This window comes from Colletes gigas, unplaced genomic scaffold (assembly GCF_013123115.1).
Source record: "Colletes gigas isolate AHSC1104 unplaced genomic scaffold, ASM1312311v1 Colletes_gigas_Sc00020, whole genome shotgun sequence".
Classification (NCBI taxonomy): domain Eukaryota; kingdom Metazoa; phylum Arthropoda; class Insecta; order Hymenoptera; family Colletidae; genus Colletes; species Colletes gigas.
Window position 1 is genome coordinate 3,218,231 of NW_025106649.1, and position 22,802 is coordinate 3,241,032.

General features: G+C 46.2%; 1 protein-coding gene across 1 annotated transcript in view; it reads right to left on the reverse strand.

The window, feature by feature from the left end:
* LOC122400816 overlaps nucleotides 1–22,802 on the reverse strand; it is a 108,667-nt gene that overhangs the window by 57,804 nt on the left and 28,061 nt on the right. Inside the window, exons 10-44 of the mRNA XM_043402485.1 lie at nucleotides 22,640–22,773; nucleotides 22,327–22,564; nucleotides 22,061–22,183; nucleotides 21,842–21,976; nucleotides 21,522–21,755; nucleotides 20,926–21,441; nucleotides 20,652–20,837; nucleotides 20,317–20,568; nucleotides 19,802–20,233; nucleotides 19,419–19,712; nucleotides 19,074–19,322; nucleotides 17,239–18,999; nucleotides 16,973–17,161; nucleotides 16,510–16,891; nucleotides 15,879–16,294; nucleotides 15,642–15,792; nucleotides 15,320–15,572; nucleotides 14,984–15,248; nucleotides 14,391–14,854; nucleotides 14,048–14,303; nucleotides 13,794–13,988; nucleotides 13,531–13,713; nucleotides 12,797–13,441; nucleotides 12,509–12,710; nucleotides 12,263–12,438; nucleotides 11,915–12,183; nucleotides 11,359–11,761; nucleotides 11,038–11,280; nucleotides 10,749–10,886; nucleotides 8,853–9,638; nucleotides 1,629–1,772; nucleotides 1,467–1,544; nucleotides 866–1,048; nucleotides 454–774; nucleotides 4–384 (exon numbers count right to left, since the gene is read on the reverse strand). Coding sequence (XP_043258420.1) covers nucleotides 4–384; nucleotides 454–774; nucleotides 866–1,048; nucleotides 1,467–1,544; nucleotides 1,629–1,772; nucleotides 8,853–9,638; nucleotides 10,749–10,886; nucleotides 11,038–11,280; nucleotides 11,359–11,761; nucleotides 11,915–12,183; nucleotides 12,263–12,438; nucleotides 12,509–12,710; nucleotides 12,797–13,441; nucleotides 13,531–13,713; nucleotides 13,794–13,988; nucleotides 14,048–14,303; nucleotides 14,391–14,854; nucleotides 14,984–15,248; nucleotides 15,320–15,572; nucleotides 15,642–15,792; nucleotides 15,879–16,294; nucleotides 16,510–16,891; nucleotides 16,973–17,161; nucleotides 17,239–18,999; nucleotides 19,074–19,322; nucleotides 19,419–19,712; nucleotides 19,802–20,233; nucleotides 20,317–20,568; nucleotides 20,652–20,837; nucleotides 20,926–21,441; nucleotides 21,522–21,755; nucleotides 21,842–21,976; nucleotides 22,061–22,183; nucleotides 22,327–22,564; nucleotides 22,640–22,773 — 11,277 coding nt within the window. The remainder of the gene's footprint in view (nucleotides 1–3; nucleotides 385–453; nucleotides 775–865; nucleotides 1,049–1,466; nucleotides 1,545–1,628; nucleotides 1,773–8,852; nucleotides 9,639–10,748; nucleotides 10,887–11,037; nucleotides 11,281–11,358; nucleotides 11,762–11,914; nucleotides 12,184–12,262; nucleotides 12,439–12,508; nucleotides 12,711–12,796; nucleotides 13,442–13,530; nucleotides 13,714–13,793; nucleotides 13,989–14,047; nucleotides 14,304–14,390; nucleotides 14,855–14,983; nucleotides 15,249–15,319; nucleotides 15,573–15,641; nucleotides 15,793–15,878; nucleotides 16,295–16,509; nucleotides 16,892–16,972; nucleotides 17,162–17,238; nucleotides 19,000–19,073; nucleotides 19,323–19,418; nucleotides 19,713–19,801; nucleotides 20,234–20,316; nucleotides 20,569–20,651; nucleotides 20,838–20,925; nucleotides 21,442–21,521; nucleotides 21,756–21,841; nucleotides 21,977–22,060; nucleotides 22,184–22,326; nucleotides 22,565–22,639; nucleotides 22,774–22,802) is intronic.

Genomic DNA, 22,802 nt, shown 5'->3' on the forward strand with positions numbered 1-22,802 from the left:
CACCTGCACAGCTCTGATAAGGATTTCCAACCGTATGTTCAGGACAGTAACAAGCCGGTACTCTGTCCGCGTCGCATTTTGCACCGAGTCCGCAAGGATTAGGATCGCACTGGTCAGACTTAGGCCCACATCCCCTGATAGTGTTGGGAGTCTCGATGTAGCCAGGCAAGCAGGTGCACTTCGAGAGACCGTTGGAGAGGATCGTGCACTGTGTGTTGGGTCCACACGGAGACGGCTCACAGGGATTGTTCGGGAGCGTGCAGGGAGCTTGAGGAGGATTTCCCTCGTACCCTGGCAGACAGAAGCACCTAACTTTCCCCGCGACCACGCGGCAACCGGAGTTGACTCCGCAGGGATTCCCTTGACACATGTCACCGTCTGGAACTGAAGTGAATATTCGTCAAATTTACGGTCAAAAGAATGGGAAGACGCTACCATATTCTAGACACTTACTGCAATGTTCGAAGGGATTCCCAGTGAGACCTTTAGGACAGAAGCAGATCGGATTGCCATTGTCGTTCTCGCACATTGCATCCAACCCACAAGGATTCGGAACACACGGATCCGAGGACAGTTTCGTGCAGCCGATGAGAGGATTGCCTTCGTATCCTGGCAAGCACTTGCACTGTGCTTGGTGATTCAAGGGTAAGCAGTTTGCGTTAGAACCACAGTCCGTCTCCAGACAAGGATCTATGCAGAGTCTGTTCAGACGGTCACAGTACTTGCTCGGTGGACAGTCTTCGTTGTACTGGCAAATGTTTTTGCCCTCGTCCTCTGAAAGATAAGTTGAAAAATTGCTTTTCAGTATCAATTGGATATTCAAGACTACTGAATTAACGAAGGTTCTATTAGAAGGAACAATTACCCAGAGCACAGTAGATGAAGCCGTTTCCGTGGTAGCCGTCGTCGCAGCTACAGTCCGCTCGGTGATTGGTGTTAACGCAAATCGCGTTTCTCGCACACGGATTCCGCACGAGGCACGGTTCCTGACAAGTTCCCGCGATGCACGCAGTGGTCAGCGGACAATCTTTGTCGCTAGTGCAACCCGCTAGAGAAAGATGGAGAAAGCCCGTATAGCCCCGAGATAGTGTGCAACGGTACAAAACAAGAAAGAGTCACGTTTTGCGTGGACTTGCGTGCGAAGACGCCTCTCAGGCAGATCAGCATGTATAAAACACAACGTCGGTGCGCGACGGATCAAAATTCTATAATCGAGCGATCGAACGATACGTTTATTTAGAATATCTTTCTATAGATTTGAAAACCGAAGGCGTGTATGAACAGCTTTTAAGATCTGAGACGCGAAGATGTAAAACGCGATAGAAGTTTGGGGTGCAACGAATTTGAAACGAAATTGCACGTTGTAACTTATGTACAATAGATACATATTTACAGGTAGAATAGATCGTGGTATTGCAAATAGAATCTACCACGTGGAGGATCTAGGTGCTCGATCGTGTACAAACCTTTGACGCATGTGCTCGTCGCTGAATCGCAATGCATTCCGGCTGGACAGTAAGGGCAACCCGTGTCGTTCGTTACGTCTGGGAAAGTTTGGAAAACGATTGATTAGTATCGTGTAAATCTTAAGTAAACACCGCAAAATGGTATGGTGCTCGATATTCTACCTTTCACGCAAACTGGTCTGTGATCTTGAACGTGGCAGATCTCGACGAAGTCGCACGGGTTCTCGATGGTGCATGGGTTCAAGCACTGCTGGTTTATACAGGCCAATTGGGAAAGACAGTCGTCGTGCGTTGTGCATTTGGTATCTGACGAAACGATGGAATATTAGAAGCTCAAAATAGTGATCCTTCGATGCGTAATGCTAAAAAATCTCATTGTATAATAATTTATTCATGATTCATCTAACGATCGTTCTAATTGAATATTACCAAAATACGCGAATGTATATAAAAATGTATGTTCGAACAAAAAATCTTTATAAAAAACAAAGTACATAATAATTAACACAGAAAATGATATACACAATCCCCTAATTCCTATAATATACATATAATGGTTTTTGTGTTACATGTGTAAAGCCCAGAAATAGTCGTTAGTCTGTCCGCCTTTAAAGGAAATTTCCATCTCGATACTGTAATACTTTTAATAAATTTATGATTATCGCGATCCAAGAATTTCCTTTAGAAGCATACTTCACAGAAAATATTACAATTGTTATGAATAGACAAGCAAGAAGAGATCGCGCAGAGGCACATTAATGTACAGCATGCAAAGAGCGCTAATGCAGCAGGTCCATGGCTGCACTGGGTTGAAACAGTGCATTGTAATTCTACGTCAAATGTTCTACTCGTGTGATGGTCATCCCGGTTATCGTACCCGGTGTAATTTTCTGATCGAGACCATACAGGTAGAATGGTCTGTCGACCAAGCAACAACTCTCCAGAATTGGTTGCCTCCAATTTTCATCTGGATACGATGAAGTCACACTGGAGAAAAGTTCTCTTTTTGGTGGAAACACATTTGGTAAACACGAGAACATTTACAAAACTCCCGACATGAGAAATCATTACCTGGGAGTATGTTACAATTAGGTGTACTCTGGTCGAGCGCTGGGTTAAAGCACAAGGGCCGATGATTCCCTACGTTACATTCAGACTTATTTGAACAGGGAACGGTGTTTTTGCAAGAGCATAGACACGTGCCGTTCAAATGTATTACACATTCTGTCGTATTTGTTGATCTTTGGGTTGTTAAAAACTGTTCTGTGGTATGTTGTTCTGTCGTTGGAGATTCTGTCGTATTGTATTGTCCGATTGTCGAATGGTCTTCTGTTAAGTATTGCTCGGTAGTTGAAGATTGTTCAGTGGAGTACTGTTCTGTCGTTGAAGGATGTTCAGTGGAGTACTGTTCTGTCGTTGAAGGATGTTCAGTGGAGTACTGCTCAGTTGTTGAAACTCGTTCTATTATGTATTGTGTGGAGTATTGATCAGTTGTTGAAGATTGTTCAGTGGAGTACTGCTCAGTTGTTGAAACTTGGTCCATTGTATATTGTGTGGTGGTTGGAGATGGTTGTGTAGAATATTGCTCGGTTGTTGAAAATTGAGCAGTGGAATACTCTTCTGTCGTTGGAGAATGCTCAGTGGAGTACTGTTCAGTTGTTGAAACTTGTCCCATTGTATATTGTGTGGTTGTTGGAGATGTTTGTGTAGAGTATTGATCAGTTGTTGAAACTTGTTCTATTGTATATTGTGTGGTGGTTGGAGATGGTTGTGTAGAATATTGCTCGGTTGTTGAAAATTGATCAGTGAAGTACTGTTCTGTCGTTGAAGGATGCTTAGTTGTTGAAACTTGTTCTATTGTATATTGTGTGGTGGTTAGAGATGGTTGTGTAGAATATTGTTCGGTTGTTAAGAATTGATCAGTGGAGTACTCTTCTGTCGTTGAAGGATGCTCAGTTGTTGAAACTTGTCCCATTGTATATTGTGTGGTTGTTGGAGATGTTTGTGTGGAGTATTGATCAGTTGTTGAAACTTGTTCTATTGTATATTGTGTGGTTGTTGGAGATGGTTGTGTAGAATATTGCTCGGTTGTTGAGAATTGATCAGTGGAGTACTCTTCTGTCGTTGAAGGATGCTCAGTTGTTGAAACTTGTCCCATTGTATATTGTGTGGTTGTTGGAGATGTTTGTGTGGAGTATTGATCAGTTGTTGAAACTTGTTCTATTGTATATTGTGTGGTTGTTGGAGATGTTTGTGTGGAGAATTGCTCAGTTGTCGAAGATTGTTCAGTTGAGTACTGTTCTGTCATTGAAGAATGTTCAGTGGAGTACTGCTCAGTTGTTGAAACTTGGTCCCTTGTATATTGTGTGGTGGTTGGAGATGGTTGTGTAGAATATTGCTCGGTTGTTGAAAATTGATCAGTGGAGTACTCTTCTGTCGTTGAAGGATGCTCAGTTGTTGAAACTTGTCCCAATGTATATTGTGTGGTTGTTGTAGATTGCATTGTGTTGAATTGTTCAGTCGTTGAAAACTTTTCCGTGCTGTAGGGTTCAGTTCTAGTAGATTGTTCTGTTGTATATTGTTCACTTGAAAATTGTTCTGTGGTAAATTGTTTACTCGTGGAAGATTGTTCAGTAATATCGTCTTCGGTCATTAAAGGTTGTACTGTGTCATATTCTAAAGTTGTTGAAGGCTGTTCCATAGTGTACCGTTCAGTAGTTGTGGGTCCTTCTGTAGAATATTTTTCAGTGGACTCCTGCATTATTGTTGAAGAGAGTTGTGTTGTATAGTGCTCAGTTATCAGAGGTTGTTCTGTAGTATATTGTGCAGTTGTTAAAGGCTCTTCAGAGATATACTGTTTTGTTGTTGTATACTCTTTTATAGGATATTGAGTAGTTACTGGAGATTGTTCTGTAATATCTAGTCTGGTCGTTGAAGATTGTTCTGTAGAGTATTGTACAGTTGTTGAATATTGTTCAGTTATTAAAGATTGTTCCGTGATGGACTGCTCTGTTGTTGAAGATCTTTCTGTAGGGTATTCCTCTGAGGTTGAAGCTTGTTCAGTGGAGGACTGTGTTGTTGTTGATGACTGTTCCGTAATAGATTGTTCAGTTATTAAAGGTTGTACTGTGTCCTCTTGTACAGTTGTTAATAATTGCTCCGTAGTGTACTGGTCTGTTATTGGAAATTGTTCTGTAAAATGTTTTACAGTTGTTGAGTATTGTTCAGTAGGGTACTGTTCGGATGTTATAGGTCGTTCCGTAGTATAATGCTCTGTTGTTAAAGATTTTTCTGTGGAATATTGTGTTGTTGACGACTGTTCCGTTGTATAGTGTTCAGTAATTAAGGGTTGTACAGTTATTAATGGTTGCTCCGTGGTATACTGTTCAGTTGTTGAAGACTCTTTCATAGGATATTGTGTAGTTACTTCGGTTTGTAGTGTAGTATATATTTCAGTTGTTGAGTATTGTTCAGTATGGTACTGTTGAGTCACTGTAGATTGTTCCGTAGTATACTGCTTTGTTATTAATGATTTTTCTGTAGGGTATTGCTCTGAGGTTGAAGCTTGTTCAGTGGAGGACTGTGTTGTTGTTGATGACTGTTCCGTAATAGATTGTTCAGTTATTAAAGGTTGTACTGTGTCCTCTTGTACAGTTGTTAATAATTGCTCCGTAGTGTACTGGTCTGTTATTGGAAATTGTTCTGTAAAATGTTTTACAGTTGTTGAGTATTGTTCAGTAGGGTACTGTTCGGATGTTATAGGTCGTTCCGTAGTATAATGCTCTGTTGTTAAAGATTTTTCTGTGGAATATTGTGTTGTTGACGACTGTTCCGTTGTATAGTGTTCAGTAATTAAGGGTTGTACAGTTATTAATGGTTGCTCCGTGGTATACTGTTCAGTTGTTGAAGACTCTTTCATAGGATATTGTGTAGTTACTTCGGTTTGTAGTGTAGTATATATTTCAGTTGTTGAGTATTGTTCAGTATGGTACTGTTGAGTCACTGTAGATTGTTCCGTAGTATACTGCTTTGTTATTAATGATTTTTCTGTAGGGTATTGCTCTGAGGTTGAAGTTTGATCAGTGGAGTACTGTGTTGTTGTTGATGACTGTTCCGTATTAGATTGTTCAGTTATTAAAGGTTGTACTGTGTCCTCTTGTACAGTTGTTAATAATTGCTCCGTAGTGTACTGGTCTGTTATTGGAGATTGTTCTGTAAAATGTTTTACAGTTGTTGAGTATTGTTCAGTAGGGTACTGTTCGGATGTTATAGGTCGTTCCGTAGTATAATGCTCTGTTGTTAAAGATTTTTCTGTGGAATATTGTGTTGTTGACGACTGTTCCGTTGTATAGTGTTCAGTAATTAAGGGTTGTACAGTTATTAATGGTTGCTCCGTGGTATACCGTGCAGTTGTTGAAGACTCTTTCGTAGGATATTGTGTAGTTATTGGAGTTTGTAGTGTAGTATATATTTCAGTTGTTGAGTATTGTTCAGTAGCGTACTGTTGAGTCACTGTAGATTGTTCCGTAGTATACTGCTTTGTTATTAATGATTTTTCTGTAGGGTATTGCTCTGAGGTTGAAGTTTGATCAGTGGAGTACTGTGTTGTTGTTGATGACTGTTCCGTATTAGATTGTTCAGTTATTAAAGGTTGTACTGTGTCCTCTTGTACAGTTGTTAATAATTGCTCCGTAGTGTACTGGTCTGTTATTGGAGATTGTTCTGTAAAATGTTTTACAGTTGTTGAGTATTGTTCAGTAGGGTATTGTTCGGATGTTATAGGTCGTTCCGTAGTATAATGCTCTGTTGTTAAAGATTTTTCTGTGGAATATTGTGTTGTTGAAGACTGTTCCGTACTAGATTGTTCAGTCATTAAAGGTTGTACTGTGTCCTGTTCTACAGTTGTTAAAGGTTGTGTTGTGGTGTACTGTTCTGTTGTTGGAGATTGTGATGTGGTATGTAGTTCCGTTGTCGAAGACTCTTCTGTGGAGTATTTTACAGTTGTTAAATATTGTTCAGTAGTGTACTGTTCAGTTGTTAACGATTGTTTTGTAGAGTATTGCTCAGGCATCGAAGATTGTTCCGTAATATATTCTGTTGTCGAAGGTTGTTCTGTGGAGTATTGTTTAGTCGTCGAAAATTGCTCCGTGATATGCTGCTCGGTTGTCGTAAACAGTCCTACAGTACGTTGTTCTGTCGCTTGCTCAGGTGTTGAAGATTCTTCCACGGTATATTGTTCAGTCGTTGGAGATTGTACTGTAGAGTATTGTCCGGTAAATAATTGTTCAGTCGATTGAGGTTGTTCTGTAAAGTATTGCGTTATTGTCGTAGATGGTTCATTCGTAGGTACTTCAGCTGTTGAATGTACAGTCGTTTCTTGTTCTAAGGGATACTGTGCAGTTACAGTAATAACTTCTGGCTCTGTGGGATACTGTGCAGTTACAATAACTAATGTGGCGTTTTCAGATGACAGTACAGTCGAACTATCCGTAGTAACAGGCATCATAGTAGAATTTTCACCAAGTACAGAACTTTCGGTAGAAAGACTTCTATTAGTCGAGTCTGAAGACTCTGTAATTTGTGTTATTAGTTCTGTATTGGCTTCATCTATCGGTACAGACGTTACTATGACGACATCTTTTCCCGTGGAAGTGGTAAGCGTGATCGGAGTGACTATTTGAACTTTATCCGGTTCGCTAACTGTAGAAACTTCGGTGGTACTCGTTTCCTGAGTGTGCAGGAATACTGTCGTAGATTCAGGTAGATTTTGCGTACTGGCAACATGAGATGTAGTTGTTGTTTCAAACAACTCAGAAGTAGTAAACTCGATTCCTCCAACGGTTGAAATGTCTGTGGCTTTGGTCGATATATCTTTAACGGTAGGTACTTCGAAAGAGCTGGTATCAGAAACGACACTCGCCGTTGGCAAAATTGACTGACTTTCTTCGGTGACGGGAATTTTTGTGGTATCGGTGACGAACTCGCTCGAGGTTTCTTCGTTAATGGTGGAAGATGTGTACGACAGAGAACCAGTACTTGATTCTGTACTCGTCGAAAGTGTGGTCGTTTCAATGGTGTCGGCTGTTGAATAGCTGGGGGTAGAAATCATGCAGCGATCGTCGTGATCGTCGCAACTACAAACTGGCCTGTGTGCTTTAACCCAACACCGAACTGCCGATTGACACTGGTTGACGCAAGGATCAACGCAGGACCCTTCGACACAGGCTTCTGTGTCGTTGCAGTCGCCATCGAACTCGCAGAAATAGTCGGGCGTGTAGTGGTGAGCTGCTGCGGATACAATACAATATAAACACAGTGATCGTACAAAGATCGATAGATTAAGTAAAGAGGCTGAAACGTTCAAGCGTTCATCTTATATTAGACTAATGCTATGCCATCACACTGTTTACTCCAAAATAATCTACGAATTAAGATATCAGTCGGCATGCTCGCATCATAACAGGTAAGCTATCGTTCGGAAGTATCATTAATTAGATCTTTACAGAGACAGATGTAACGGAGAAAAATATCCTTGAACAGTGAGGACGTCGACAGAGTAGAGCGGGAGAGTATAGGTATCTGGGGAGTGAAGAGTTGTATCTGTGACTTTGGAACCTGAAACGTTCTCTCATTCAGACAACGGAGCACTCTGTGAACCGCAAATAATCGCACGCAACGCGTTCGTCGATCATTCCATACGTTAACGCTGCGAGCCTGGCGTAAGGGTCTTTAAAAGTTCGATAATACAACATAAATCATGGTTATTATAGGCTCAGAAGCTATTAAAACAAAACGTTTTTATCATCTTACGAAAACAAATATTATTTTATATCACCTCATGGTTAATTAGACTTTATTTACAACGACAGCTATTATTTTAGTAAAATAGTGAACACTCAATGATTAATTTTGCTTTCATTTATCACCGAGGCTTTGTTAAAAAATGTAGAACGAAACTCGAAGCGATACGAAACGCGAGTGATTTCTGGTGACTTCAACGCGTGGACGAGATCATCGACGCCAAGCTCGGAGCGTAGAGGAGGTATTCCAGAATTTTGATAAAACGAAGGACAATTCAATAGAAAGGACTCCACGATTTTCATTTTAAGGCCTGAAAGCGTCCAGAATACCCCCTTTGAAAATCGTGACAAACGTTCTCTAGATCGCAGAGGGGTATTTCCCACTGTCTGAATGGTCGGAAACCTGAAAAGAGTAGCAATCGGTATATGTCCGGTGTGAGGCTAAGAGTAAGAATCGTAGTTAGATCCGGTAGGAGAGAATAATCGGTAACATCGGTGGCGGCTAAATCAGATCGAGAGTAAAAAAGACAGCGAGACAGAGAGAGAGAAAAAGATAGCGAGATAGGTGGTGAGAAATGGTGTTTACCTTCCATGCATCCGTATTTAGTATCTGGCACAAAGCCGGGGGGACAGAACTTGCAGATAGGCTTGTGCTCCTCCACGTAACAGGGGGCATCAGCCGGACAGGTGGAGTTTCTGCATGGGTCCACGCAGCGATAGTTGCGGCACGCCAAGTCTGGAGAGCAGCCACTGTCTCGCAGGCAAATGGAGAGGGAGGGATTGCAGTTTTGTGTGCATATGCAGACGGGACGGTGGTCCAGGACGTCGCAGGTTTTATCGGCCGGGCACGGTTTTTTCTTTCTGACGTTACAGGGATTCTGGCATTTCCCGTTCACGCAGGCGGCGTTCGACGGACAGTCGAAGTCCCTCGTGCACGTCAATGTGTCGGGGGCGCATGTCAGCTCGCCGACCTCGTTCACCACGAAACCGTATTTGCAGACGCAGGTGGGCCGGTGATTCCGCACCTGGCATCTCTTGTTTACCTCGCAGGCGTATCGGGAACTCAAGCACGGGTCCCGGCACTCGCCCGTACGTGAATGACAGGCGAGGCTCTCCGGGCAGTCGTGATCGGAGGAGCAACCGATGCTCGGTGTAGGTCTGGGATTGAGCGTGTCGCATTTGGGATCTGGATGACAGGCCGTGCGGGGCATACCGATATAGCACTGCGGACAGGAGCACCGCGGCTTGTGCAGAACCACACGACACAGAGCGTTGATCCCACAGGCGCCCCGCAGACCGCACGGGTCCACGCATTGAAGGTTTATGCAGGCTTTTTCATTGGGGCACTCTAAGTCACTGGTGCATTCGCGCTCTATCTCAACCCCCGAGGTATACAAATATTTTGTTGGTTTTTAGTTTGATTTTGGTTTAGAGTCGTGGTGTCGTGGACGTGGTGTACAGTTGGTGGATCGACGGGTTGGTGATGGTGGGACAGGAAAAAAAAAGAAAAAAGCATTTATAAGAACTGTGAAAAGAAACTTTCTCACAAATAACATAAACCACATGCTTTTTGTACTTGTAATACGGAAATAGTAGGGTAGCTCTGTGAAGAAGTAAAAAATAGAGAACGAACTTTACACTAAAATTTCGGATAAAACGCGAGACACGATCCTCTCGTTTGTCCAGAGGAGAAAATATATATACATACGTGTGTACATATATATATTACATATATATGTAATATTGGCAAGCAGCGATATTTACAACACAAGCCCCCACAGATCTCAAGAAAATAAGAGGGAAAATACAACGTAACAGTGAATAAATCCAGCAAAATAACAAGCATGGGTATATGAGAATGTCCCTTTCGCAGTTCCCAATCTGTATCATTAGTCCTAGGTCTAAAGAACGGATCATCAGTGTGTTCACTGTAAATGTGTACCTTCTTGTTGCAATCGAATGCCATCAACTATTATATGTCTCTCTTATTACTTTTTTTTTTCTCTAGCATTCATTTTTCTCGATTTCAATGGTTTCCTCAAGACAGATTGGATACTGAAATAAACATTCTACATATGAATAGTTATGTGTGACACATGTTGTGAAACGTGTTTCTTTCTTTGGACACATTATGTACAGTATGCCTGACTATGTAGATATGTACAGGTTGTATGTAAACCATTGTCGGGTATATCCAGTGTCTCACGTAAACATATACATGTATATCTGTATGTCTGTATGTGTGTCTGCCGCGTGTATATATGTATAGAATCCGGTAAACGGTCCAATCACATCTGTCTCTCGATTGTTAACGATTCACTGGATTAATACATCTATGTATTACTTCAAGTCCTACTTAGACGATACATGGTTATTCTACGGACCATGTTCCTCTGATCGTCAGTATTGCTCGCTAGTCACAAATGCTGTACATGGAATTAATCGATCCGCCCGGTTAAACAGTTAGTAGGTCGTCCCTTACCTGTGGTGCACTCGATATCCGGCGAACCGCTCGTACCCGGTGGACACCGACACACGAATATCGTTCCGTCCCGTATGCATTCCGCGCCTTTTCCGCAGCCGATCGTTCGACAGTCGCCTAAACTCCTGTCCACGCTACCTACGATCAGAAACACGAGACTCGCGTGAAAACTGTCGCATTACACTACAGACCAAAACTAGGGGATTTAATAAAATTTGTTTAAAAGCTTCTCCTTTGAAACGATCCCTTAGAAGTTGATATAAAATCGTACTATCGTCAAATTACTTACAACCGTGCATCGGGTCACCGAACGGGAAATTAGGAGGACAGTAACACTGTGGCTGGTTCTTGTAGATGCGGCAGGCAGCGTTCACTCCGCAACGAGTGTCCTTGCAGAGCTCTCCACCGTCGCAGATGCAAGCCTGATGCGGATCTCCGTTGCATCCAGGGTCGCACGTGCACTCGAATCCGTTCAAAGTCTCTCTGCACTTAGCGTTTACGCCGCAGGGTCTCCTCAGACACTGATCTCCTCCTGAAGCATCGGATAATAAGCTTTTTACAGTACTTGAACTCGACAGCCTTCTACTCAATGGGAACAAACGTCGAGTACCTTTCTTGCAATTGATCTTGGGGTTACCATAGTGTCCAGGCGGGCAGGAGCACTGGGCCTTTCGGTTGACCACTCTGCACTGGGCGTTGAAGCCGCAAACACCGTGTTGCAGGCAAGGATTCGTGCAAACTCCATCCTCGCTGCACCGTTTGTTCGCCTCGCAGTCGTCGTCCCGATGACACTCCAGTTGGTAACATTCCTGACTCGGTTCTCCTTGGAAGCCTTCCGGGCAAAGGCACACCGCGCGGTGATTCGAAACGCGACAGAGAGCGTTGATACCGCAAGGGGAGCCATTGGCCGAGCACGGATCCTCGCACTGACTGCTTATGCAGGATAAGGACGATGGACAGTCGGAATGAGTGCGGCAACCGATTAGGCAAAGTCCTCCGTCGCAAACGTAGCCCTGAAATTATAAATACTACGTTCACATCGCTACAGAAAATCGTAATCTTCTCTTTAACGCTCTGAAATACAATAACAAGTTCAGATGCCCACGCTAAAAATTTCCATTCAAGAGTGGTTAGCTAAGATCAGGGCACTCCTTTTTTAATGATACCTTCGGACAGGCATTGTTGATGTCGCACTTGATACGACATTTCCCAGAGTGGCAAACCTCCCCGCATGAGCACTGATCCTGATTGTGACAGCTTTGCGTGCAGAAACCGACCTCGTCGCACTCGCAGGAGCCATCACAAGGGATCATGGACTTCACGCAGGTAATTAACGCGTTTCCGTAGTAATTAGCTGGACAGCTGCATTGTGCCACGTGGTTTACCACGCGACAACCCGCGCATTCTCCGCAAGCCTTGCCACCTTCGCAGGGATCTGAGAATACAAATTGGTTTGATAAAAAATCGAGATCAAGAATCTTGACCGACCACTTAATTAAGCATATCGAGCTCACTTCTGCATTTGTTGTTCAAACAGGACTCGTCGTTGGGACACGTATTGTCGCTTCGACAGCCAATATCGCATAGTCTGTTCTGGCATATCTGATTCGCCACGCAATGATCGTCGCTGTTGCATATCGTTTTGCAAATACCGGCGTCGCATCGTTCGTCGATCAGACAATTAGCATCGCTGTAAAACGATTTACATACCCTTTAATTTCCGCGCAAAAAATGACGGGAAATCGCGTCGATCTTTATACCTTCTACACGCTGCGTAACAGGATCTTCCATAACAAGTTTGACCAGTCGGGCAGTCCAGTTCCGTCGAGCAAGGCAGAAACGCCTGTTTGCATCCGATTAGAGGATCTCCACCAAGCGGTGCGGGACAGGCGCATAATTTCCGGTGATTCGCAACCGAGCACTTCGCGTTTGCTCCACAGGCATCGGGCAACGAACACGGATCTATGGGTCGATAGAATAAAAAGGAATAATTTTCAATTCGATTAGGTCTGAATTCTGATTAGTTTTTAAATAATCATGAACCTCACCTTGACACTGGTTGTCCACGCAAGCGTAATTTTCTTGGCACTCGACGTCGGAACGGCACCCGATGGCGCAGACGAGTCCCTCGCAGATTTCTCCGCTTCTGCAGTCTTCGTCCCTTCTGCACAACGACTTGCAAATACCGGAAGAGTCGCAACGCTCGTTGCTCAAGCAGTTCAAGTCCGTCGAACAAACGGGCGTGCAAATGCCGCTGATGCAAGCTGTTCCCGTCGAGCAATCTCTGTTCGCTTGACAACCAGATCCAGGGGACCTCAGACAAGCCACTTTCGCGGTCGGGTTGGGCATGAATCCCACAGGACACGAACAGGTGGCCCGTTGATTGAACACGGTGCATTTAGCGTTCGGTCCGCAGGGAGTGGCCTCGCAGGGGTCGATGCACTTGTTCGTGATGCAGGCCTGATTCGCGTTGCAGTCCTCGTCCGCGCGACAACCGAACGTGCACATGTTGTGCAGACAAATATGGCCTAGGAAACAGTCGTTGTCCAGTCGGCAGGTTAACAGACAGTTTCCTCGGACGCATTTTTCATTAAACGCGCATTCGTTGTCGCTGTTACATATTGGAAGGCAAACATTGTCGCGACAGGTGTTACCGTCACTGCAATCGTTGGTGTCTCTGCAGGACACGGGCACTGAAACGATTTTAAAAGAATTTTATGATAAGTCTTGATAGAACATTCTTGGAACTGTAAATTAATGGTAGAATAAATATTGAACTTACGCCTCACGCATTCTACTTCCGAGTTGCCGGTGAAGCCAAGCGGACAGCTGCACTGTTTAATATGACTTCTCACGTCGCAGTCAGCGTTTATTCCGCACGCGGATCTAAGGTCGCACGGATCCAGGCATTGTCCATTCAGGCACACGTCCGACAGATTGCATTCTTCGTCCGACTGGCAGGACGCTGAAGGAATTTCAAATTACGTAATTTTATAATCCCATATAGAGTCGATCGCGCCTCCTCGCTTATTAGATGATACTCACGTCGACAGATTCCCTCGTAACAGTAGGTGGTGGCCGAGCAGTCCGCGGCTGAGGAGCAAACAACCGGTTTCGGTCGACAGCCCACGCTCAAATTGTTAGGATCGCCCTCGTAATCGGACCGACACTGACAGGCTGCAGCGTGATTGGCCGCAACGCAATCGGAGTTCGGTCCACATTGCGTTCGCGAACATACATCTGAAATATGGAATACATGATATTACGAAAGCCAAAATGAAACGTTTTTTGATACGTACCGAAACACTTTGGAACATTGTTAACATTTATGCATTTGGCAGACAATGGACAGTCCTCATCGTGTAGACACTCGACCGGCGGTTGACAGCCGCTGTTGTAGGGATCCCCGACCATGCTTTGTTGACAGTGACACTTGTAAGATCCTCTGGAATTCTCGCACAGAGCTCCAGGAGCGCAAGGCTCGTTCGAACAGTAATCGATTAGCTGGCATCCGTGAGTTGGTTCTCCAGTATATCCTGGCTGGCATGTGCAAATCTGAAAATTAAAAGTACAACTTACTATCTAAGGACGCAAAAAACTGCAATAAGTATTACAAATTTCTAATAATTGTGAAATTATTACCTGGACGTGTTTCTCCGCGGTGCAGATAGCATTAACGCCGCAAGGATTATGGGCCAGACAGGCAATTCTGCACTTGTGTGTGTGACAAATCTTCTCCTCGGTACAGTCTTCGTTGTTCTCGCACTCGATGGGTTGACAACCGATCTTATCGTCCTTGGGGTTCCCGAAGAAACCACCCTTGCAGGAGCACACCGCGACATGATTGTCCGCTCCGCATTCAGCGTTGCGTCCACAGAAGATCAAGTCACAAGTCTTACGGCACTCTGCTTGTCCAATATTGTTCTTGATACACCTCTCGTCGTAAGAACAATCATCGTCGGATATGCAACGCAATTCCTGGACGCAAATATTGTTCTGACAGTACTGGTATTCGGGACAACTGGAGTTGCTCTTGCAAGTGGGTTGACAGAGTCCGTTTATGCATAATTGATCACCGATGCAATCTCTTGTACTACCACAGAGCGCTATAAAGTATGCAAATTCAATCAAGTGTTCATTAGAATCAAGTTACTATGATTTAGAACAGAGATGGGCAAAAATTGAATCTGTCACTCGGTTCAATCGATCCGCAAAATAAAGTTAATTTGCATTACCTGTGCATATTCCACCGTTGCAAGCCGATCCAGTTGCACACTGCGAGTCGGATTTGCAGTACTGAACGGGTGTGCATCCCAGATTTGGGTCGCCCGTACCACCAGGTTGACAGGTGCACACAGCACTATGATTCAGCGGAGAACAATCGGCTCCCTGACCGCAGACGTTCGAGAGGGAACAAGGATCGACGCATTTATGGTTGAAACAAGCATCCGACGGACTGCAGTCGCTGTGATAGTTGCACTCCAAGTGAATGCATTCCGACTGGAATCAAAAAAGTACCTTGAACAAACCTGTCTTAAGTTGCAATTTTTATTAAAAATAAAGGAACTCACTGTTGGATTTCCGGTGGTCTGGCCAGGACACCTACAATGCGGGACGTGTCCTTGGACGAAACACTCCGCGTTCCTGCCGCAAACAGGTGACACGTCGCAAGGGTTTCTGCACGTGTTGTCGACGCAAGCAGCAGAGACTGGACAATCAAAGTCCGAGAAGCAGTCGCCGGGTTGTTTGCAACCGGACTTGACGGGATCGCCCACCAAACCGTGCGGACAAACGCAAGTGTACGAACCGTCCGTATTTTGACAACTATAGAAAGACATTTCCATTATTCTGCTCTTACCTTCACGGTGTCAGTGTGGGTTAAAAATTACTTACACCGCGGTGGAATGACAAGGATTCTCCGAACACTCGTTGACATCCACGCAAACATCACCCACCAGCACAAAACCGGGGAAACATTTGCACACACCTACGTGGTCCGAAGCTATACAGTTACCATATCCACAGTTCATCTGATTGCAAGGACCTGAATAATTAAAGTCAATTGTGTATAACGGACGCATTTATCAAAATATGTAATAAGGTTTTAAAAGAAGAGTTTAATTCACTTACTGCTGCACTTGTTGGTATCCTGATTGCAATATTTATCCGTGGGACAGTCGTTGTTGGAAAGGCATTCCACTCTGAAACATCCGGAGGCGTCACCGATGTAACCAGGCTGACACTGACAGACGGCAGAGTGATCCACGGCGGAGCAAATTGTGTTCGATCCACAGTCGCCCTGAGAGCAAGGATCGGTGCAATTGTGCTGGTTGCAGGCCTGAGATTCGGGACAATCGGAGTTTACGGTGCACTGATGTGGTATCACGCAACCTGATCCCACAGGATCTCCAGCAGTGCCTTGTGGGCACACACAGCGATAGGATCCATGGAGATTGACACACTCTCCGGTCGAATGGCAAGGTTGATCGTCGCATTCATTGATATCCAGACAATGTTCCGGCCCTGCCACGAATCCGTGACTGCATCTGAAAATATTAATAGGAAAATACCGAACGATTATTATCGTTCATCGGTGCATCGATTATTGAACAATGTAGATCAAAACGGTCATTAATAAACATGAACCAGATACTTACGATGACATCACTAGTCAGTAATTGTATGCTAAACAACAACTGTAATTGTTATCGATTGAAGGAATTTAATGTTATAATGAATGTAGTATACATGTTTCGCGTACCTGCATTTGTTGTTGATGCAGACTTCGTTGTCCTTGCACCCAGCGTCAGAAGTGCATCCAACCTCGCAGAGTCCGTCGATGCAAAGTTCACCAGGCAAACAATTACTGTCGCCATAGCAAATCTTGACGCATATTCCGTTCCTGCAGCGTTCTCCTTGAGCACAGTTGTTCTGCTCGCTGCACTGGCATTGACAAAATCCAGAGACACACACGTGCTGACTGGGACAATCTTGAGCACCGTCGCATATATTTGGCACTCTGACACAGCCCTGTTGGGGCGTGGGATTTCCGTGGAAGCCTAACGGACAGGTACATACTGTCGCATGATTGGTGCAACTGCAAATCGCGTTTGGACCGCAGACATCTTTCTTGCTGCATGGATCTGAGAGAAAAGATAACCTTAACAATTCACAGTTTGACTTGGACAAGAAAGTACATTGTCCTTTCGTTTTTGGGAGCATACCTTGACATTTATTGTTAATACAGGATTGCGTGGTAGGGCAGTTCTTATTGCTTCGACATCCCAGAATGCATCCCCCGTTCACGCAAGCCTGATCGAGCTGACATTGGCTGTGGGAGACACAGGGAACCGTGCATTTTTTGTTCACACACTTTTCACCTGCGGAGCAGTCGCCTGCCGTTCGACACACAACTGGAAGAATATTTCGAGAATATTTTTTACATACACGCACTCAAAGAAAAACCATACGTTTCTGAAATTTGACCTACCTATGCACTGCCCCTCAAGGCAGACGCTTTCGTTGCAATCAGCATCGACGGTACAATAGTTCAAAGTGCGGACGCATCCGTCCTGCGGACCCTTCGAAGATGGCACAAAGTTATTGATACACTTGCATGTGGTTTGCCCGTTCAGAACCTCGCAGATCGAGTTCGGCCCGCAAGCATCCTCGCAGGGATTAACACAACGATGGTTGTGGCAAATGGAATGAACAGGACAGTCCTTGGCGTTAGCGCAATAGCCTTCAGGCTGGCATCCTGTCGAGTAAGGATCGCCTACGAAATTCGACGGACACTGGCACACAGGGTTGTTCGAGGGTCCTGGAACGCAGAGCGCGGACTCGTGACAGGGATTCGGATGACAGGCCTCGATGGCGACGCACTCCACGTCCGGAACTGGATTGGGTCGAAGACCGGGAGGACACTGACAGATCGCTCTGTGATCGTCCGCGATGCAGACGGCGTTCGCTCCGCAAGCGTCCTCGTCGCACACGTCGTAGCAGGTGTGCGTCAATCTGTTGCAAAGTTGCGTGGGCGGACAGTCGATGTTGTAGACGCAAGGAACGGTACGGCACCCTTTGACCGCGTCATTGGGGTCACCGGCGTAGAGTCCAGGCGGACACTCGCAGTTCGCCACATGGTTGTGGACCACGCAGAGAGCGTTGGGTCCGCAGGAGACGAAGTTGCAGACCGATTGGCAAGTCAGTAGGCCCTCGTCCGTGCTCCTGCAGGTCTGATCCTCTGGGCACTCGCTGTCGGTAGAGCAGTGATCCTTCTTGGGCGTCTGACAGCCTTGTCGGTCGTTAGGGTTCCCGACGAAGCCGGGTAGACATTCGCAGCGGCCGCGGTGTCGCTCGGCCACGCACTGAGAGTGGATCGCGCAGGTGAAGCTGCGACACACAGCCACGCACTTGAGCACCCCGAGGGCGTCCGGTCTGCAGGCTTCGGTGGAGTGGCAGTCGTCGTCGGAAATGCAATCGGGAACCGAGGGCTTCTCGCACGACGATAGGATCGGGTTCCACTCGTATCCGTCCTGACACTTGCAGGTCGCGTGGCCGGGGATTATATCTGGCTCGCATTTTTGGTGGGCGCCGCAGACCACTTTGCTGCACGGATTCACGCACTCGTAGGCCCCGTTGTCGAGGAGGATGCAGAACGCGCCCTCCTGGCACTCCGAGTCGTGACTGCAGCCGGGTGTTACCACCGACTTTGAAGGTTGACAGCCTTCTACCAAGTTGATGGGATTACCCTGGTACCCGTCGATGCACAAACAAGAGGAGACGTGATGCTGGGCGACGCACAGTGCGTTCGGACCGCACTGCAGTTTGCTGCACGCGTCCACGCATTTTCGAACGCCCTTGCCCACTTGAAAGCAGATTTGTTGAGGTTCACAGTCCAGGTCGTTGGAGCAGTGGCCGTGCAGGTAGCACCCTTTGCTGAGATCGTTCGGGTTGCCGCTGTAGCCAGGCGGACAGACGCAGGCCCCGTCTTGGCAAACCGATCGAGGTCCGCATTTCACGTCGCTGCAACGGTTCATGCATTTGCTTTGAACGCACGTGTAGTCGAAAGGACAGGGTACGGTCTCGCTGCAGGTGCAGGTCGCTGGGTCCGTGCACGGGCCCACTTGCACTTGTTGGCAACCGACGAAAGGATTGCCAAAGAATCCTTCCTTGCAGCGGCAGTCGTAACTGCCGATCGTGTTGATACAGACCGCGTTTCCTCCGCATGCGTTTCCGTTGCACTCGTTGATATCTGGAAACATGGGTGAAATCGTTTTCTGCCTTTCGCGAAAAAGTCGTATTCTACTTAAAAGAATGTGTACTAACCGAAACATTGAATGTATGGGTTCCCTGCGTATCCAGGAGGGCACAGACACTCCACAGCATTTACTCCAGTGCTGCAATGTGCATCTTTGCCGCAGAGTGCAGTCGAACAGTCAGACTTCTGTTGCACACCGCATCCATGGTACGGATTTCCGGTGGTTCCAGGATTGCAAATGCACTTTGATTCTTGCAAACTGTACTCGCAGTGGGCGTTTGTACCACAACTGGGATCACAGATAGCAGGTTGAATCGCTATCGAATTGCAAGAATATTACATTATTCGCTTACAATTCTGCAAAACCTTCAAATACGTCGTTATGAGCATTGATTCTAATTTTTATCACGTACGTGGCATGCAAAGGAGGTCTGGATTTCCAATGAAGTACGGATTGCAGACGCATTTGTTGGTCGCTGGATCGCAAGAGGCTCCCACTCCGCAGACTATGCCCTCGCAACGACGCTTGCATCTTCCGCTTATGCAGACGCTTGGCTCTGCACAGGGAACTTCCGGGGAACAGACATCAGGTAGACATTGTCCACCGGGAAACGGATTGCCCATGAAACCCTCGATGCACTTGCAGGTCGGTCCGCTGTAGCTCACGATGCACTGGGCTCCAGAGCCGCAGACGAAGCCATCGCACTCTGCACATTGATTTTGAACGTATGTTTGTCGCGTACTTTTTAAGTTAGTCAAAAGTAATGTCACTCTTTCCTTCTCTGCTGGTACTTACGAGAAACGCATTCGTTGTTCTTGCCCTCAACGAACCCGATTACGCATCTACACCAGGCAGCATGCTTGTCAGGCTCGCAGTACGCATTAGGCCCGCAAGGTATGTTGTCGCAAGGGTTCACGCATCTTCCGTTATCGCAGGCGAATATGTTATCGCAGTCGTCGTTCGAGGAACACTCGTTTTTCGCTACAGCCACTCCCGTGCAACCGGCGGTGTAAGGATCGCCGACAGTTCCTCTTGGACACTCGCAAATATGGTCACCCTTGGTGTTGATGCAATAAGCACCGTGTCCACAGGGGTTGTTTGAACATTCGTTGACGTCCACACAACCGTGCTGTGGGTCTCCTTCGTAGCCAGCCTCGCACATGCATCTCGGTGGGTCGCTCGGTGTGCATTTCGCGTTTATGCCACATGGGAACCGGTCGCATGGATCTATAGTATCAATAAGTAAAACAGTATTAATCCGTATAAGTCTGTATAATCCTTGGAAAATTGTCTTGCAAAAGGAAACTCACTCTTGCAAAGATTCCCATCTAGAGCGTCCGAGTAAAACGGTGGTGGACAGACGCATTCGCCCGGTTGCACGCACTTTTCGTTCGCCTTGCACTCGTTATCGCTGGTGCACCTCTTCTGAGCCGGAGAACAGAGACCATTATAAGGGTCTCCGCCATAACCGTGTGGGCAGACGCACTGATACGAGCCTGGCAGGTTTACACACTCAGCTCCGTAACCGCAAACTTGGTGTCCAATGATGCATTCGTTTATATCTGCAAATTGAAGTCATTAGGTCCTCTGATTTATCGGTACAGGCGATCGCTCGAGGGTTCAAAGGCAAAGTTTAAGTACTAACCCTCGCAAGAACCATCAACTTTAGTAGTGTAGCCCTTAGGACAAGCACAGTAACTGACTCCTCCAGCTATCGTTATGCATTCAGCACCGCTGGGGCATTTCTCCCCCTTGGAACATCCAGCCAACATGCACTTGCCCTTGACGATCTTGTATGGGGGCTGACACTGACACTCGATGCTGTTGCATTCTATAATTGTGATTACAAATCATTTTAAAAGCTTCATAAATGAATAGAATGAACAGAATCATATATTATTTCAACAAAATTGTCTTACCTTCGCACAGCGAAAACGGATTTCCATTAAAGCCAGGCGGGCATTGACACTCGTAGCTGCCGGGCAGATTCTTGCAAATGGCATTGACGCCGCACGCGGGCTTCTCCCTGAGTTCCATGCACTCGTTGATGTCTCTGCATTTGCCTGTCTCGTGATCGCGCGTGTAGCCCCGTTGACAGATGCACACGCTGCTGCCCACGAACTCGTCCTTGATGCACTGTTCTCCAGCCGGGCACGGGGTGCTGGGGCCGCAGATGTGAGGAGCTTTCGACTCCTGGCATCCGCCGCTGTAAGGATCGCCCGTAGTGCCGCTGGGGCACTGACACGAGAAGGAGCCGGGCTCGTTATTGCAAATCGCGCCCTGGGGGCACGGATTGATGGCGCACTCGTCGATGTCTCTGCAGCCACCCTTCACCCCGGGCTTTCCTGTGTAGCCGTTGCGACAGAGACACGTCGCCACGTCGTTGGAAAGCATGCAGTGAGCATTTGGCCCGCAGGACAAGTCTTCGCACGGATCTAATTTAAGAAATTCGTATACTTAATCATAATATAGGCATGTCGTGTTTACGGAGAAGCTTGACTCTTAATCTACACACGTCTGCAATCGTTGCCAACGTTGGGCTCGGGGCACAGACAGCGCTTCTGTGAATCACAAATGGCATTTCCAGGACAGTCGCCATCAACCTCGCAAGTAACTATGCCGACGCACTTGATGGAAGGGTCTGGATCAGGAATAGTCCCCTCCGGGCAGGTACATGTGTAGGAACCTTCTGTATTCGCGCATGTGGCACCGTGACCACACACGTCCTGTCTCGTGCACTCGTCTACGTCTGTTTTTTAAAACCAAAGGACAATTATCAAGTAAAAGAAGGTTCTTTGCTACGTAACGGTCATGTTGGACGCTCGGATATTTTACCTATGCACTGCTTAAAAGCGTTTCCAGAGTATCCAGGCTTGCACTGACAAGTGAAGCCGCCAAAGGTGTTCGTGCAGACTGCGTTCTTCCCACAGCGTCCCGAAGGTCCATTTACCGCGTCGCACTCGTTTATATCTAATTAAAAAATTCCACGTACATTTAAAGCACTACGCAGCGAAGAAGTTGAACACTTCAAACCCTCGACAATTTAATTCTTACCAACGCATCCGGCCGCAATATCGTTTGGATTGAAGGTCCAGCCATCCTCGCAGATGCAATACGCCTCGTGGCCGTCCGCTTTGCAGAACGCGTGTTCTCCGCAAGTCACTTCGTCGCAGGGTGCTGGACGTTAACAAAAACGCAATTGCTACTTTTTTCCATGTGCGCCATTTATTATAATAGCAACTCCATTTATCATTATTTCGAGATATAATCTCCTGTAATCACCACTCGACAACAATTGTTATTACTTGGAGTTAACTTACCTTTACAAGGTATGTGCGGCGGAGTTCCAACAAAACCGGATTCGCACTCGCAGTGGTAGCTTCCTCTCGAGTTGGTGCAGATCGACGCCGGTCCACAGGGATTCGAGAGACACTCGTCGAGGTCCACGCATTCCGCCCCAACGGCCTTGAACCCGTTTTTGCAGAAGCACTGCCCCTCGATGCACTCGGCGTTGTTCACGCAGTCGAAATTCGATTTGCAAAGGGTGGTCACGTCGGTCTGCGAGTTTTTGTTGCAGTGAAGGCATAAACGTGGTCTCTTTGCAGTCCGAATTAATAATTAATAACAAATTACCTGTTCACAGGCGACTGTCGGACTGGGGTTGGCACTGTACCCCGGCTGACAGACACAAGTGTATCCAGGATCCGTGTTTTTGCAAGTCGCGTACCTTCCGCAAGGATTCTCCAACGCAGTGCATTCGTCGATATCTAGTCGGGCATCGTAAAAGTAAACGTTA